This window comes from Lissotriton vulgaris, chromosome 10, assembly GCF_964263255.1.
Source record: "Lissotriton vulgaris chromosome 10, aLisVul1.2, whole genome shotgun sequence".
Classification (NCBI taxonomy): domain Eukaryota; kingdom Metazoa; phylum Chordata; class Amphibia; order Caudata; family Salamandridae; genus Lissotriton; species Lissotriton vulgaris.
In genome coordinates this window covers 237,168,446-237,186,463 of record NC_141698.1, presented here as the reverse complement: position 1 = coordinate 237,186,463, position 18,018 = coordinate 237,168,446, and the positions used below count along the sequence as shown (strand labels likewise).

General features: G+C 46.4%; 1 protein-coding gene across 1 annotated transcript in view; it reads right to left on the bottom strand.

Moving 5' to 3' along the window:
- Positions 1 to 18,018, bottom strand: part of ABCF2 (ATP binding cassette subfamily F member 2) — a 216,381-nt gene that overhangs the window by 30,840 nt on the left and 167,523 nt on the right. The window contains exon 10 of the mRNA XM_086939750.1: positions 15,622 to 15,676. Within this exon, the coding sequence (XP_086795876.1) occupies positions 15,622 to 15,676 (55 nt within the window). The remainder of the gene's footprint in view (positions 1 to 15,621; positions 15,677 to 18,018) is intronic.

The following is an 18,018-nucleotide window of genomic DNA, read 5'->3' as shown; positions in this document are numbered from 1 at the left end:
GAGGGAGCCCTGCTGCATCAAGGAGCCGCCCGCCGCCTGGGATCCCCAGCAGAGAAGAGCCGACGCCGCCTCCCAAGGTACCGGTGAGTGCGGGCATGCAGGGGACAGTGCTGCTTCTGCTCCAGGAGGGAGCTTGGGGGTGTTCCACGCCGGTGAGGCAGAGTTGGTGCTTGGGCGGCCCCGGTTGGCAGTGGGTCGCCCCAACGTTAAGCCAGAGCCTTGAGGCTCCAACGAAGGGGCATGTTTTATTTACTTAGAGCCTTGCGAGGCTCACGGCGCCCTTGTCCACGAGTCTGTGAAGGCTCCCACGATGACCGCATTTTGTTTGCAGAGCCACGGAGGCTCGTGGGCCTATTTTAGTTAAGAGCCACGAGGGCTCTAGGGGGCACAGTGAATTCCTGAGCCAGATGGCTCCAGCGCCCCCCCCCCCTTACTTCTTTCCAGAGCCCAGTGGGCTCCAACGCTTTGGGGGCATGGTTTGCTGTGGAGCCTGTGTGGCTCAGGTGGCGCAGATTTGTTCTAGGGGCTACTGAGAGCCCTGCCACAGCTTTTTGTACACAGCTGCCCAGCACTTTGTGGGCAGCTGCCACGTTTAGGCTTTTGGTACTTTTGAAACTGGCGCTGCATGGCAGCGCACCCTGACTTTGGACTCAGGGCATCTTTGCCCCACAAGGCCAGTTGGCCTAGGGACTGCCACAGGTAGTGGCTTATGAAGTGTTTGCGCAATGTGATTTCTATGCTTTAATAGTTATTGCTAATGTGAGTTTTTGCGCTATTGATTTATTATGCACCTCTGAATGTGTTATTGCATTGTGTTTTTCTTTCCATGCGCTGCACCTCTGAATGTTTAGTCATCATGTGTCTTCTTGCGCTGCACCCCTGAATGTATTTTATTGCATCATGTGCTTTATTCTTAACACCTCTGAATGTATTTTATGGCATCATGTGTTTCTCTTTATTACTCCTCTGAATGTGTTTTATGCATCATGGGTAAGGTGTTCTGGTTTATACCCCTAAATGTGTTTATTCTTAGGTGGTTGTCCTTTTTAGTACAGGTGGTCCTAGTAAGGTCCTGGTTCCTGTTACCAGTGGATACTGGTTGTGATCTTTGTGATTACCATTTTATGTTTATTATTTCTTATTCTAGAAGTGCTATATCTGAATATGACAGTGGCCCATGTGGCCCTGTCTTGTGAATAATCCCATGTGAATATTGGCCCGTGCCAGTTGGCACAACGTATATGTGTGATCTTATCTGATGTGTTTTTACAATACAAAAGTTATTTTTATAATAACCTTGTGTGGAGTCTCTTTTGTGGTGTGCCTAGTATGTTGTTGCTGTTGTGCGCTGGCGCAAATGCTTTACACATTGCCTCCGAGTTTAGCTTTACTGCTTGTGCCAAGCTACCAAGGGGGTGAGCAGGGGTTATCTTAGCGTGTGACTTCCTTGCCCTGACTAGAATGGTGGTTTCTACCTGGCTTTGGCGTCAGCCTTAGCCTATCAGAAATAGCCAGTTCTAACACATATCCTCCGCAATGTTCAAAACACGTGGCCATTTACTATCTAGTTCAAGGATAAACTTTGTCTCTAATTGCCTTAATTGCCTCTCTCTGTTACCTACTCTTTTGTTATTGGCGGCAGCACTGATGACAAAATAAGAAAGAATTTATATCCTTGTTGTGACATTTATTGAAATGTCGTGCCATGGGATAGGCTGCATCATTTATGGAGGATAGCTCTCAGGTGTTGTAATATTCTGACGTGTACCTGTAGTTTTGTGCTTCCCACATAATTCAGACCACAATTACACGTCAGAACATACACGGCGAAATCTATTTTACAGCTATAGCTACCCTTAATGGGAACAGGGGATGCATCAAATGGTGTCTGATATGATGTTTTATTACACCCAAATTTGCAAGCACGACATACCGTGCATCTTTTGAATCCCCTGGACGTCTGTAGCCATGGTGTTACCTTTCTCGTTTCAGGGGAGTTCTTATCCAAATCATTGCCCATGGATCTACTTTTTCTAAAAGTCACAACAGGGGAAGAAGTCAAACGGTCATGCAAGATGCTGTCGGTTAAAACGATAGGCCAATGTTTCTGGACAATCGCTCTGATTTTTCTCTCTTGTCGTGAGTAAGTGGTAATGAGTCTAGGGTTCTCGGTTTTATTATTCTCATCTGATACTTTAGTAGCTTCTTTTTTAAAAAGACTAGCTCTTGGCTGTTCACTTGATTTTCTAATAGCATCATCGATGAGTTTGTCATTGTAGCCCCTCATATTAAGTCTTACTCGCATTTCTTTTAGGCAGTTGTTAAAATCTCTTTCATTGCTGCAAATGCGCTTAAGTCTGAGGACTACTCCGTAAGGAATACTTGCGATTAGGTGCCTAGGATGGGAACGGTTAGCGTGAAGTGTGATGTTCCCTGCCGTGGCTTCCTAAACAAGGTACTCTCATTTATATGTAATTTCTATATGCTCCGGGATCCCGCACATAGGCGGGAATTATTCATAGATTATGACTATTGAGGAGTATCCCCTGGATGAGAATTTATCTTTTAAGGCAAATGTAAGGAAATTAATGAGGATTTTCCTAGGTTTAGGTCTTTTAGAGTTAATCTGAAAAGGGTCCCTATGTACCCTCTGTATGTCCCGACTAAGTTCTTCCTCTGAGTCTTCCAGCTGTAGAGAGTTCTTGAGTAGAGAAACAACGCTCTTGTGAAATGCTCCTTGGTCTTGGTTGTAAGCGGTTTACCCACCTTCGACTGGCACAATTGGATAGTGGCAGCAATCCATCGTGCAACAGTCCTTTTTGTAACGGCAGATCCTAGTTTAACAGGCCCATATGATACTAGGAGTTGATCCGTTCTTCACAGATGCTTTGTCCTTTGCAAATAAAACTTAAGGCACCTCTTTACATGTAGAAAGTGAAGAGATTTCTCCGCTTGAGATAAAGATGTGGAAAAAAGGTGCGCAGAATTACATGTTCATTAAGGTGAAACTGGGATGGAACCTTTGGAACAAATCTAGGATTTGTCCGTAACATTATGTAATCCTCTGTGAAGGAACTTTAATGCTGAAAGCCTGAAATTCACTTACTCGTCTGGCAAAAGTAATGCAAGAAGCAAAGCCACCTTCCATGAGAGAAATGTGAGCTCTATTTTGTGAATCGGCTCAAAAGGTGGTTTCATTAATTGCGAAAGGACCACATTAAGACGCCATTCAGGTGGAGGTGGCCGAATAGGAGGAAAGTTCCTTCATTAACTATTTCAGATGCGGCCAGAACAGAGAGAATAGGAGTCAGACGTTCGTTTGTATCGAGAGATAGCAGCGAGGTGCACCCTTATAGAAGCATAAGCCAGACCTGATCTTGCGAGAGATGAGATAAAGCAGGATTTTCTCTGACGAAGAGGGCGAGTATCATTGCTATGGCACCAAGAGCAAAACCGCTTCCATTTCAGTCTATATGTTTTCGGGGTAGACTCAGCGCTTGCCCTGGACAAAATATCTGTACAATCCCGAGGGATAACTAAGTCCTTGTATTCATTGTACTCAGGTTCCAGGCATTACATTGAAGAGAAGCTGGGTGCAGGATCTGCTCTTTGTTCATGGTCAGTAGGTTGGCTGACAGGAAGGCAATAAGGCTTGGATTGAGACAGTAGGAGCAGCTCCATGAACCAGTAATAACGAGGCCAACGTGGCGCAATGAGAAAGAGTTGGCAGGTTTCCAGTTTAATTTTCAACACCACTCTGGAGAGCAGGGGATATGGGGGAGAAGCGTACGCAAAGATTCATGACCATCTTATCGAAAACTCATTCCTCCATGATCCTGTCTGAGGTTCCCTGCTGGCAAAGAACCAGCATTTCTTGTTCCCTTGAGATACAAACAGATCCAAGTTGGGTGTTCCCCATTTGTTGAAGATGCGGTTGAGGACTGAGTTCCCACTCATGATTTGTTTGAATCAACCTGCTCAAAGAGTCTGCCAGGTTGTTTTCTATACCTGAGAGAAGCTCCGCCTTGATGGTTATATGATGCTGTAATGTTCATTCCCATATATTTTGGGCTTCCCAAGATAGGACCGGAGATCTCGTTCCTCGCTGCTTGTTCAGATAATGCATGCAGGTGGTGTGGTCTGTGCATATGAGGACTGAGGGTACTCTTATCCTTGGGAGGAATGACTGGAGGGCTAGAGAAATTGCTCTAAGTTCCAGAAAATTGATATGCATTTTGCAGACAGAGACTCAATTTGCCACTTATTTGGAGGTAATGTAGCTGTGCTCCCCAATCTTCCAAAGATGCATCTGTTGTCAGAACAAACTCTGGAAGAGGTGAAAGGAATGAAATTCCCAGAGAGATTGTGAGGAGATTGCCACCAAAGGAGTGTATCCTTCATGACCGGAGTTATTCGAACTATGTCTTCGAATGATCCTGATATTTGAAGCCATTGGGCGTCAAACTGCTCCTGAATTGGTCTTATTCGTAGTAACATGAGAATTGCGGAAGACATCATCTGGAGAAAGGATTTGAGGAGACGTACAGAAGCGCACTTTCTTCCATAAAGGTTGTGAGCCAGAGATAAGATGGTGTTCAGCCTTTCTGTTGACAAGTATACCAGAAACGTTAGCCGATGAGAAGGGGCTAGAATGAATTTTCGAAGACTGACTGCCAGTCCCAGAGAGCGAAATAGCTGCAGGCAGAAAGATGTCTTCTGAAACCTGACGAAGAGAAGGGGCCTTTACCAGCTAATCGTCGAGGTATTGGAAGATGAACAATAGTTACTTACCTGTAATCTGTGGTTCTCCAGTATTGGTGTCTTTCATAGATTCACATGCCTGAATCATTCCCAGTCGTCGGAGTGGTAGTCCCACGGTACATAAAAAAACAATAATTTGCATATAAGAAACCAAAACCCTTGGTAATAACCAACCAGGAAGTAAAGTTGCCCTAAGCTACAGTGAAAAAACTTGCACACTCATGACTATCCTAGTCATTTTGTATAGACCAAACTGCAGCCAATCAGGTGTCTGCACCCACCAGAATGTTCTCCTCAGAGGCTCAAACTCTCAGATGTTCTCGCACAGGAGTGAAAGCAACATTATCGCCGGAGGAGCCTCTGAGGGGAGGTGGGCGGGTGCATGTGAATCTATGAAAGACACCAATACTGAAGAACCACAGATTACAGGCAAGTAACTATTGTTCTTCTCCAGTATTGGCGTGTCTTTCATAGATTCACATGCCTGAATCAGAGTAGATAGCAGTACACACCATCCTGCTCATAGAAGCTTCTTGTATCCTAGCGCATACGCATGCTTTGCAAACAATAATAACATGTAAAATAAGCGTCTAAAAGAGCATAGAGGAAGAGGGAGAACAGAGGCTCACCTTATTTAAAAAGATTGTGAAGCACTGCTCGTCCCACTGACGTATCTGCATCACTGGCAGCATCTAAGCAGTAGTGCTTGGCGAAGGTATACTTGCTGGACCAGGTTGTTGCTCTGCAGATGTCATGGGGGCACTCCAGCTAAAAGGGCTGTCTAGGAGGAGACCGCTCTTATAGAATGTGCCCTTGGCAATGATTGCAGTGGCCTTCCTGCTTGCTGATGACAGACTGATAGCTGAGGACACCCAGCGGGCTATGGTCTGTTTTGATACAGTGTATCCTTGACGTATCCTTCCATATGCTATAAATAACTGGTCAGTCTTATGCAATGTAGCAGTTTGTTGAAGATAGAATTTAAGACATCTTCTAATGTCAAGGGAATGCAAGGCTTTCTCCGCTACCGTTTGCGGATTAGGAAAGAATGTTTTTAGAAGTACTGGTTCTTTAAGATGAGTCGGATGGAACTTTAGGCATGTAGCTTGAATTGGTATGAAGCAACACAGAGTTTGACGTGAATTGCAAAAACGGAGACTTGATATTAAATGCTTGAATGTCACTGACTCTACGTGCCAATGTCAGTGCTAGAAAAAGAGAAACCTTCCAGGTAAGGAATTTGAGATCCACCTTATGAATAGGCTCAAAGGGGTCGCGCATGAGCTGAGTGATTACTACAGTCAAAAGCCAGGATGGAGGCGGACGCTGAATAGGAGGAAACATTCGAAAGAGCCCTTTAAAAAAATTGCTGAATCGCTCTAGTTGAATAGAGAGAGAGTGTTCGAGCCATCTTGACGGAACCTCGATATGGCTACCAAGAATGCTTTCAACGTGGAATGTGATAGCGCCTATCTAGCTAAATGAAGAAAGAACGGTAAGATTTGTTCTGGTGACCATCCTGTCTCTGGCAGTAGCGGTCGCTTCCCTGGCCATCGAATACCGTAGCGCTTGGCTGCTTGGTAACCTTTAATTCCTTTGCTCAGACATTGTAAAACGTAGCACTTTGACATAAATATCGTAGCGCTTGGCTGCTTTGTGACTTAGAATACTCTGCTTGCACAATCCAAAACATAGCACTTTTGCCGAGATATCGTAGAGCTTGGCTGCTTAGTGACATTGGAATTGTTTGTGCATACCTATAAGTGTAGCGCTTACTGCATGCTCGCACCGCGTTGAAATTGGTGCCTGGGTCTTTGATGCTCTGATCGTGCTTTCACACTGTTTGTGAGCCGAATCTCTGTTGGGTGTACGTGCTGGCTTATTGTAGGAGCGCTTTAATCTTAATTTAATTAGAGCTCCGCTTTGGTTGCTGTGTGGATCCCTGCCTGCTTGCTGACACGCATTCGCCCCGTGTTTTCGTTTGTTTTTGCCGCCATCTTGCGACGGTGCCTCCTGGCCCGTAGCTCCGCCCCACTCCCGCCTCCCAGCTGACCCTCCCTTGCCCCTCCCCCTCCACTATCCACATATGACTGATGTGTCTACACGCAGCGTTCACGCACAGCGGTCGTGCCCCAGTTGCGCCGAAGGTAAGCCCGTCTACGCCCGTCCGCGCCAAGCCCGCGCCCAGCACCAGACCCCCCTGGCCCCCGTACCACCCACCCCACCCGCATTACATACAACGCCTCCACCCTCTTATCCCTAAACCCCGGCCGACTCCCCAACTGCGCCCAAGCCGCTCCTGGACACACCCATGGACCCTTCACATGCAACTCCTGCAAGTATGACAGAACCAAGACTAACTCCTCATCCACTAACACCAAACAGAGATCTGACACCAACCACCTAAAATGCATCCTGCTCAACACCCGCTCGGTCCACAGACACGCCATCGACCTTTGGAATCTACTAGACACCATCTCTCCGGACGTCGCCTTCCTAACAGAAACATGGATGAACGCCTCCTCAGCCCCAGACATCACCATTGCCATCCCGGAAGGCTACAAGATCATCCGAAAAGACCGCACCTACCAAACAGGAGGAGGCATCGCTATCGTCCATAAGAATTCCATCCGCATCTCAACCAGCTCAGACGTCAACCTCGCTGCGCCGAACACCTTCACTTCCAGATCCACACCGACCCCAAGACCACACTCAGAGGCACCCTCCTCTACAGGCCACCAGGACCCCGTGCACAATTCAGTGAAGACATCACTGACTTTATCACCCCACACGCCCTCCCCTCCGAGGACTACATTCTATTGGGAGACCTCAATTTTCACCTGGAAAAGAGCAACGACAGCATCGCCACCACCCTTCTGGACAATCTCGCTAACTTCGGTCTCAAACAACTTGTTAATACCCCCACTCACTACGCAGGTCACACACTCGACCCTATCTTCACCTCCAGCAAACATATCTCCTTCAGTCACACCACAGTTCTCCATTGGACGGACCACAGCTGCGTTCACTTGGTCTACAAAAAGACCACAACCCACAACCCTCCTCAACCTACTCTGCGAAGAAACTGGAACAAAATCACCATCGACCACATCGCTTCTTCAAAACCCCCCTGCCCACTCTTCGAACCCCAACCAAGCAGCCATTAACCTCACTCAATGGCTAACCAACAGCGCCGACAACCTAGCACCTTTGAAAAAACGTCAAATCAAACTAGGCAGCAAAAACACCCCCTAGTTCAACGATGATCCAAGAAACTGTCGCTCACTTGAGAAGGCCTGGAAAAAAGACCCAAATACCAGCACCAGGGACGCCTTCAAAAACGCCACCCGCATACACCACCAACTGATCCGGACTGCCAAGAAAGCCGCATTCAAAGACCGACTAGACAACAACGCCCACAACAGCAAGGAATTATTCAACATCGTCAAAGAGTTTACCAACCCCACTGCCAACTCCAACGACATCACTCCCTCTCAAACCCTTTGCGACTCCCTAGCTTCGTTCTTCCACGACAAAATCGCAGACATCCACAACAGCTTCGACAACCAACCCGGAGACCAACCCACCCAACCTTCTGCCGTACCTTCACCCCCCTTGAACATCCTTAATGAACTGGAACCCAATCTCCACTGAGGACACCATCCGCCTGATGAACTCCATCCACTCAGGATCCCCCACTGACCCATGCCCTCACCACATCTTCAACAAAGCAGACTCCATCATAGCACCACACCTCCGAGACGTCATCAACTGCTCCCTCAACTCCGCCACCTTCCCGGAAAGCTGGAAACACACCGAACTCAGCGCCCTTCTGAAAAAACCCACAGCTGACCCCACCGAACTCAAAAACTACCGCCCATCTCGCTCCTTCCATTCCCGGCCAAAGTCATCGAGAAAGCTGTCAACAACCAGCTCGCCGCCTTCCTCGAAACCAACAAATCCCTCGACTCCTCACAGTCCGGCTTCCGAGCCAAACACAGCACTGAGACCGCACTCATCGCAGCAACAGAGGACATTCGAACTCTACTGGACAATGGTGACACAGTCGCCCTCATCCTCCTCGACCTCTCCGCAGCCTTCGACACAGTCTGTCATAGCACCCTGTTACAACGCCTCAGAAACATCGGAATCCAAGGAAAAGCACTGGAATGGATCACCTCGTTCCTTGCCGGAAGAACTCAGAGTCCGCCTCCCACCATTCAAGTCAGAGGCCACTGAAGTCATTTGCGGCGTGCCACAAGGATCTTCACTCAGCCCCACCCTCTTCAAAGTATACATGAGCCCCCTCGCAGCCATCACACACCAACACAACCTCAACATCATCTCCTACGCTGATGACACTCAACTGATCCTCTCACTCACCAAAGACCCTAACACCGCCAAAACCAACCTACATGAAGGAATGAAAGAAGTAGCCGAGTGGATGAAGACAGCCGTCTGAAACTGAATTCAGACAAAACAGAAATCCTTATCTTAGGTACCTCCCCCTCCGCCTGGGATGACTCTTGGTGGCCAGAGGCCCTTGGAAAAGCACCTATCCCGACGGACCACGCACGGAACCTTGGCGTCATCCTGGACTCCTCACTAGATGACCAGACAAGTCAACGCCGTCTCATCTTGCTTCAACATTCTTCGCATGCTCAAAAAAACATTTCACTGGATCCCCACCGAAACTAGAAAAACGGTCACCCACGCACTGGTTACAAGCCGCCTGGACTACAGAAACACCCTATACGCCGGTACCACCGCAAAACTTCAGAAAAAACTCCAACGCATCCAGAACGCATCAGCCAGACTCATACTAGACATCCCGCGTAAAGACCACATTTCTGGTCACCTGAAAAACCTCCACTGGCTCCCCGTCAATAAGAGGATAACATTCCGCCTCCTAACCCACGCACACAAAGCACTTTACGAACTTGGACCCGAATGCCTCACATGACTTTCCTTCTACACCCCCTCCCGCCAGGTACGCTCCTCCAATGGGAATTTATACAATACCATAAATTTAACATTGGAATTGCACACAAATATTGTACACATGGTTTTACTCAACAGCCTTTGCAATTGAGACTAGTAATAAAACACAATAAATAATTATCTAAAATGTTTTAAAATATAAATATTCCAATTTGTTGCAAAGGTAAAAGACGTTGCTTCCCTCAAGCCTTAGTAAAATAGGTGTATAAAACCAGATCAGATATGTACAAATATCTGCATCACTAACCAGTTATAACCTATACACGTATTTACAAGGAAGCTAAAACCAATTCCGTCAACATACTGGAAAGTGACCGAAAGGTACATTAAGCCCAAGTGGGCTAACCATAAAATTTGTGCAAAACAATGCATGTCACATAAAATGCATATATAAGTCTACTAGCAATGGTCAAACAAAATTAGTAAAAAATATATGTGTGATAAATAATAGTGCTACCTGTGAAGTAACAAAAAAGTGATCTGAAGTATCATATGTGCTCTATAAATGGATCTGGGAGGCATAAGTTTCATTACTCAAAAAAAGTACCTATAAATTTAAATGATTATATACAAAATTTACTGATATGGTTCCAATTTCATAAATAAGTGTAACAGTCTTCGCTGGCATTGAGACCATTGGGTATTTTCGTATCAAGCAGGATAATGTGTCTTGTCTCAAGTTTACGCAACTGGGCTTCACGGTCCCCACCCCTTCTCTGTGGTGGTACTGTGTCAATGACGAAGTATCTAAGCCCACTTGCATTCTTAGCATGACACTCCTCAAAATGCCTTGCCACGAGGTACGCTGTATCGGCATTAGCTATGGCCCTCAGGTGTTGCAGGATCCGTTTGTACACCTGTGGCCTGGTGCTCCCCACATACCTTAGGCCACAGGGACATTCCAAGACGTATACAGCGTATTCGGTTCTGCAATTCAATTTATACCTGATTTTAATAGGGTCTGTACTGAAAGGGGTCATATATTCTTTCCTGCTTACACCATTTTGGCAGGCTTTGCAGGAAAAACATTTCAAACAGCCCCTACTGCTGTCTAGCCAAGATGTATTAGTTCTTGTTTCAGGGCTACTAGAGACAAGACTATCCTGCATGGATCTGGCTTTTCTGTATGTGATACTAGGAGTGCCTTTCACTAAATGGCCAACAACCGGATCACTAGTTACGAGTGACCAGTTGTTTTTCACAATCCTGTGAATGGCCTTGTGTTGGGTACTGAAGCCAAAAATGATACGCGTCTCATTGTCAGATACTGAAATTGGAACATTGTCCACTGTAGGGAATAACAGTTGCTGTCTATCCTTGGAGTTAGCTCTACTGATTGCTTTAGTCAGAGTATCAATATTGTAACCTCTGCTAAGGAACCTGGTTTGACATTCCATTTGTGCTTTATATATATATAAACCAAACAATTCCGACCACTTCCAATTACGGCGAAGCAGGAACTCAGACCACCACAGCAACTCAGGCAAGGTATGCTTTTATTTACGTTCTTTCCACAGCCTGCAACAATGCGTTTCGGGCTTCACGAGCCCTTGATCACATTCAGCTTTGTACACGTCTACTCCACTTTTTTATACATATTTACCACCATGCACGGCCCCTCACCAATGGATCTCTGGTCACGTGATCATAGATAGAAACAACAGACTATTGTGCATGTCGTATTTTTTAGCCAGTAAATCTGCTTGAATGCAGTTATGTGTTACATCTCAACTAGCCACATTCTTTATCACTTTAAATTGTAGGGCATCTAAAGCAAATATAACGGTGTCAATACCAAATATAGAAACAAAAGAAATTAACCTCATTTCATATTGATAAACTGGATAAATCCAAATTATTATATTGTTTTGATATGCGATTGTACCATTGATTGTGGCTATATTAGTTTCATGTACACATATTCATACTATTCGGCAGTAAAGATCATTTCAGATAGACCTCCATTTTTCCAATATACAAAAAAGTGCATAAGTGCCTATTTTCTCAAACTAGTGCAAATACTGTAATAAAGTGCCATACTATATGTGCAACAAACAGCAGATAATAAATATAAAGTGCATTATGTACATAGACAAGTTAAGTCGATAAAATGATATTTTATAGCAAATTCGTTCCCTATATTCTTCATAGTTAAAAGTCTCATCCAGCCGGATTAAAACCACCATTAAAGCTATACACAGGATTTAAAAAAAGTGCTAAAAAATACAATATCAACAATGGTTGCTAAAAACTATTATCGTCTTTGTGAGAGAGTGTATAATTCATATATTGCGTGTCCATGGGCAACTAAGTATAGCATCAATGGTCTTCACTCATATTATGTGACGCTTATACTTTTACTCATCCCAGAGATATACAGAATAACTGTATTTACAAGTAAGTATACATATTGTTGGACCCGGCCCGTTGGGCAGGTTCACCCCTAGACTTTTTGCTTTTTCCTAGCCTGTTTATGGAACCTGGGGTTGGCGATTTTAGGCCTCTGTGCACTTTTTCACTGTGGTACAGTGTAAAGTGCTTGAGCTCTCTGTGAATGAGTGGTGAGTGACCTGCCCTCCCATAGGAATGAATGGGAAATATGTATGCCCATGGTAGTTCCTGATGTGTGGGGAGTGCAGGGGCGAGTTTGGTATGTATGAACTCGTGAGAATGAATGCTGCCAAATGATATATCCGGCATGACTGTGTCTAGTCTAGAAGTACTACTTTTGGAAGTTGGCATATTTGTGTAAGTTGGTGCTGGCGTGTGATTGGCTGGTGAGCCTGGCCCAGAGTGCCTGGGCCTGCTTGTGGATTGACTGTCTGGTTTGAGGAGGACAGGGGCTAGAGAGCCCTGGAGGTTGTCTGAAGTCAGCCCATGGATGAAAGGCAGCATCTGCTGCCAGGGAAGTGGGAGGAGATGGCACCCGATAGTGAAGGGCTGTGCCTGCCTAACTACAAAGCTGGCTCCACCTCCCGCTGGGCGACTGTCACCTCTGTCCCTGATACTGAAAGGACTTCCCTGTAACCAGTTCTGGCTGGTTCTCACACTGCCTGCTTCAAAGGACATCAAAGGACTTCAAAGACTTTTCTGTCTATAAGAAGGGGCTGTGTCCCCTTCCAAAATGTTCTTGTTTCTAACTTGAATCTGCCAGGGGCATGCTGCTGCTGGGGCTCAGGGGAATCCCTGGGCCCTGCCCAGCTCCTGGACATTTGATGGACTGCTGGGGGACTCTTCCTGGCTGTCCCCCTGCCTGCTGCATTTCCTAGAGGGATGATGGATTTTCCTGCAGAGAGCGCTTCCTGTGGACCCTTCTTGCTGTAGGGGTCTGCTCTGGGGACCTTTGGCGCCTGGGAGCGCTGTGCTGTGATCCTAGCGCTTGAGAGCGCTCCTGGCTGCATTTCGAGTGTTTCGTTGCACGCATTTTGCGTGAGGATTGGCGGGTGCCACCCCGCTTATTTGATTATGTACTTTGCGAGTGCCCACCTCGCTTATTTTTAATTTTATTTAACTTCGGCTGCCCACGCCGGTAGTTTTAATGCCTGCCCGCCTGCCTGAATTGGGCCGCCGCGCTGCCCGCGGCGACCCGGAAGTGCTCAGCCGGCCGACCAATTGCAGCGCGGCCGGCCGGAAGTCCCGCCCCGCAGCCTGTGAGGCGGAGAGAAGATGGAGGACGCATGGCGGCGGGACGGCCGGGCTCCCGTGAGCTGAGGGAGCCCGGCGGCGGGACGGCCGGGCTCCCGTGAGCTGAGGGAGCCCCGAGTGAGGAAGTGAGCGCCGACAGGGCTCCCACGAGGTGCGAGCCCCGCAAGAGTGGTCCGGAGGTCTTCCCCGCTGGAGGAAGAAGAAGCGGGGCGGCCGGCTTGCAGGGCTCCCGTGATGCGAGGGAGCCCTGCTGCATCAAGGAGCCGCCGCCGCCTGGGATCCCCGCAGAGAAGAGCCGACGCCGCCTCCCAAGGTACCGGTGAGTGCGGGCATGCAGGGGACAGTGCTGCTTCTGCTCCAGGAGGGAGCTTGGGGGTGTTCCACGCCGGTGAGGCAGAGTTGGTGCTTGGGCGGCCCCGGTTGGCAGTGGGTCGCCCCAACGTTAAGCCAGAGCCTTGAGGCTCCAACGAAGGGGCATGTTTTATTTACTTAGAGCCTTGCGAGGCTCACGGCGCCCTTGTCCACGAGTCTGTGAAGGCTCCCACGATGACCGCATTTTGTTTGCAGAGCCACGGAGGCTCGTGGGCCTATTTTAGTTAAGAGCCACGAGGGCTCTAGGGGGCACAGTGAATTCCTGAGCCAGATGGCTCCAGCGCCCCCCCCCCCTTACTTCTTTCCAGAGCCCAGTGGGCTCCAACGCTTTGGGGGCATGGTTTGCTGTGGAGCCTGTGTGGCTCAGGTGGCGCAGATTTGTTCTAGGGGCTACTGAGAGCCCTGCCACAGCTTTTTGTACACAGCTGCCCAGCACTTTGTGGGCAGCTGCCACGTTTAGGCTTTTGGTACTTTTGAAACTGGCGCTGCATGGCAGCGCACCCTGACTTTGGACTCAGGGCATCTTTGCCCCACAAGGCCAGTTGGCCTAGGGACTGCCACAGGTAGTGGCTTATGAAGTGTTTGCGCAATGTGATTTCTATGCTTTAATAGTTATTGCTAATGTGAGTTTTTGCGCTATTGATTTATTATGCACCTCTGAATGTGTTATTGCATTATGTGTTTTTCTTTCCATGCGCTGCACCTCTGAATGTTTAGTCATCATGTGTCTTCTTGCGCTGCACCCCTGAATGTATTTTATTGCATCATGTGCTTTATTCTTAACACCTCTGAATGTATTTTATGGCATCATGTGTTTCTCTTTATTACTCCTCTGAATGTGTTTTATGCATCATGGGTAAGGTGTTCTGGTTTATACCCCTAAATGTGTTTATTCTTAGGTGGTTGTCCTTTTTAGTACAGGTGGTCCTAGTAAGGTCCTGGTTCCTGTTACCAGTGGATACTGGTTGTGATCTTTGTGATTACCATTTTATGTTTATTATTTCTTATTCTAGAAGTGCTATATCTGAATATGACAGTGGCCCATGTGGCCCTGTCTTGTGAATAATCCCATGTGAATATTGCCCGTGCCAGTTGGCACAACGTATATGTGTGATCTTATCTGATGTGTTTTTACAATACAAAAGTTATTTTTATAATAACCTTGTGTGGAGTCTCTTTTGTGGTGTGCCTAGTATGTTGTTGCTGTTGTGCGCTGGCGCAAATGCTTTACACATTGCCTCCGAGTTTAGCTTTACTGCTTGTGCCAAGCTACCAAGGGGGTGAGCAGGGGTTATCTTAGCGTGTGACTTCCTTGCCCTGACTAGAATGGTGGTTTCTACCTGGCTTTGGCGTCAGCCTTAGCCTATCAGAAATAGCCAGTTCTAACACATATCCTCCGCAATGTTCAAAACACGTGGCCATTTACTATCTAGTTCAAGGATAAACTTTGTCTCTAATTGCCTTAATTGCCTCTCTCTGTTACCTACTCTTTTGTTATTGGCGGCAGCACTGATGACAAAATAAGAAAGAATTTATATCCTTGTTGTGACATTTATTGAAATGTCGTGCCATGGGATAGGCTGCATCATTATGGAGGATAGCTCTCAGGTGTTGTAATATTCTGACGTGTACCTGTAGTTTTGTGCTTCCCACATAATTCAGACCACAATTACACGTCAGAACATACACGGCGAAATCTATTTTACAGCTATAGCTACCCTTAATGGGAACAGGGGATGCATCAAATGGTGTCTGATATGATGTTTTATTACACCCAAATTTGCAAGCACGACATACCGTGCATCTTTTGAATCCCCTGGACGTCTGTAGCCATGGTGTTACCTTTCTCGTTTCAGGGGAGTTCTTATCCAAATCATTGCCCATGGATCTACTTTTTCTAAAAGTCACAACAGGGGAAGAAGTCAAACGGTCATGCAAGATGCTGTCGGTTAAAACGATAGGCCAATGTTTCTGGACAATCGCTCTGATTTTTCTCTCTTGTCGTGAGTAAGTGGTAATGAGTCTAGGGTTCTCGGTTTTATTATTCTCATCTGATACTTTAGTAGCTTCTTTTTTAAAAAGACTAGCTCTTGGCTGTTCACTTGATTTTCTAATAGCATCATCGATGAGTTTGTCATTGTAGCCCCTCATATTAAGTCTTACTCGCATTTCTTTTAGGCAGTTGTTAAAATCTCTTTCATTGCTGCAAATGCGCTTAAGTCTGAGGACTACTCCGTAAGGAATACTTGCGATTAGGTGCCTAGGATGGGAACGGTTAGCGTGAAGTGTGATGTTCCCTGCCGTGGCTTCCTAAACAAGGTACTCTCATTTATATGTAATTTCTATATGCTCCGGGATCCCGCACATAGGCGGGAATTATTCATAGATTATGACTATTGAGGAGTATCCCCTGGATGAGAATTTATCTTTTAAGGCAAATGTAAGGAAATTAATGAGGATTTTCCTAGGTTTAGGTCTTTTAGAGTTAATCTGAAAAGGGTCCCTATGTACCCTCTGTATGTCCCGACTAAGTTCTTCCTCTGAGTCTTCCAGCTGTAGAGAGTTCTTGAGTAGAGAAACAACGCTCTTGTGAAATGCTCCTTGGTCTTGGTTGTAAGCGGTTTACCCACCTTCGACTGGCACAATTGGATAGTGGCAGCAATCCATCGTGCAACAGTCCTTTTTGTAACGGCAGATCCTAGTTTAACAGGCCCATATGATACTAGGAGTTGATCCGTTCTTCACAGATGCTTTGTCCTTTGCAAATAAAACTTAAGGCACCTCTTTACATGTAGAAAGTGAAGAGATTTCTCCGCTTGAGATAAAGATGTGGAAAAAAGGTGCGCAGAATTACATGTTCATTAAGGTGAAACTGGGATGGAACCTTTGGAACAAATCTAGGATTTGTCCGTAACATTATGTAATCCTCTGTGAAGGAACTTTAATGCTGAAAGCCTGAAATTCACTTACTCGTCTGGCAAAAGTAATGCAAGAAGCAAAGCCACCTTCCATGAGAGAAATGTGAGCTCTATTTTGTGAATCGGCTCAAAAGGTGGTTTCATTAATTGCGAAAGGACCACATTAAGACGCCATTCAGGTGGAGGTGGCCGAATAGGAGGAAAGTTCCTTCATTAACTATTTCAGATGCGGCCAGAACAGAGAGAATAGGAGTCAGACGTTCGTTTGTATCGAGAGATAGCAGCGAGGTGCACCCTTATAGAAGCATAAGCCAGACCTGATCTTGCGAGAGATGAGATAAAGCAGGATTTTCTCTGACGAAGAGGGCGAGTATCATTGCTATGGCACCAAGAGCAAAACCGCTTCCATTTCAGTCTATATGTTTTCGGGGTAGACTCAGCGCTTGCCCTGGACAAAATATCTGTACAATCCTGAGGGATAACTAAGTCCTTGTATTCATTGTACTCAGGTTCCAGGCATTACATTGAAGAGAAGCTGGGTGCAGGATCTGCTCTTTGTTCATGGTCAGTAGGTTGGCTGACAGGAAGGCAATAAGGCTTGGATTGAGACAGTAGGAGCAGCTCCATGAACCAGTAATAACGAGGCCAACGTGGCGCAATGAGAAAGAGTTGGCAGGTTTCCAGTTTAATTTTCAACACCACTCTGGAGAGCAGGGGATATGGGGGAGAAGCGTACGCAAAGATTCATGACCATCTTATCGAAAACTCATTCCTCCATGATCCTGTCTGAGGTTCCCTGCTGGCAAAGAACCAGCATTTCTTGTTCCCTTGAGATACAAACAGATCCAAGTTGGGTGTTCCCCATTTGTTGAAGATGCGGTTGAGGACTGAGTTCCCACTCATGATTTGTTTGAATCAACCTGCTCAAAGAGTCTGCCAGGTTGTTTTCTATACCTGAGAGAAGCTCCGCCTTGATGGTTATATGATGCTGTAATGTTCATTCCCATATATTTTGGGCTTCCCAAGATAGGACCGGAGATCTCGTTCCTCGCTGCTTGTTCAGATAATGCATGCAGGTGGTGTGGTCTGTGCATATGAGGACTGAGGGTACTCTTATCCTTGGGAGGAATGACTGGAGGGCTAGAGAAATTGCTCTAAGTTCCAGAAAATTGATATGCATTTTGCAGACAGAGACTCAATTTGCCACTTATTTGGAGGTAATGTAGCTGTGCTCCCCAATCTTCCAAAGATGCATCTGTTGTCAGAACAAACTCTGGAAGAGGTGAAAGGAATGAAATTCCCAGAGAGATTGTGAGGAGAT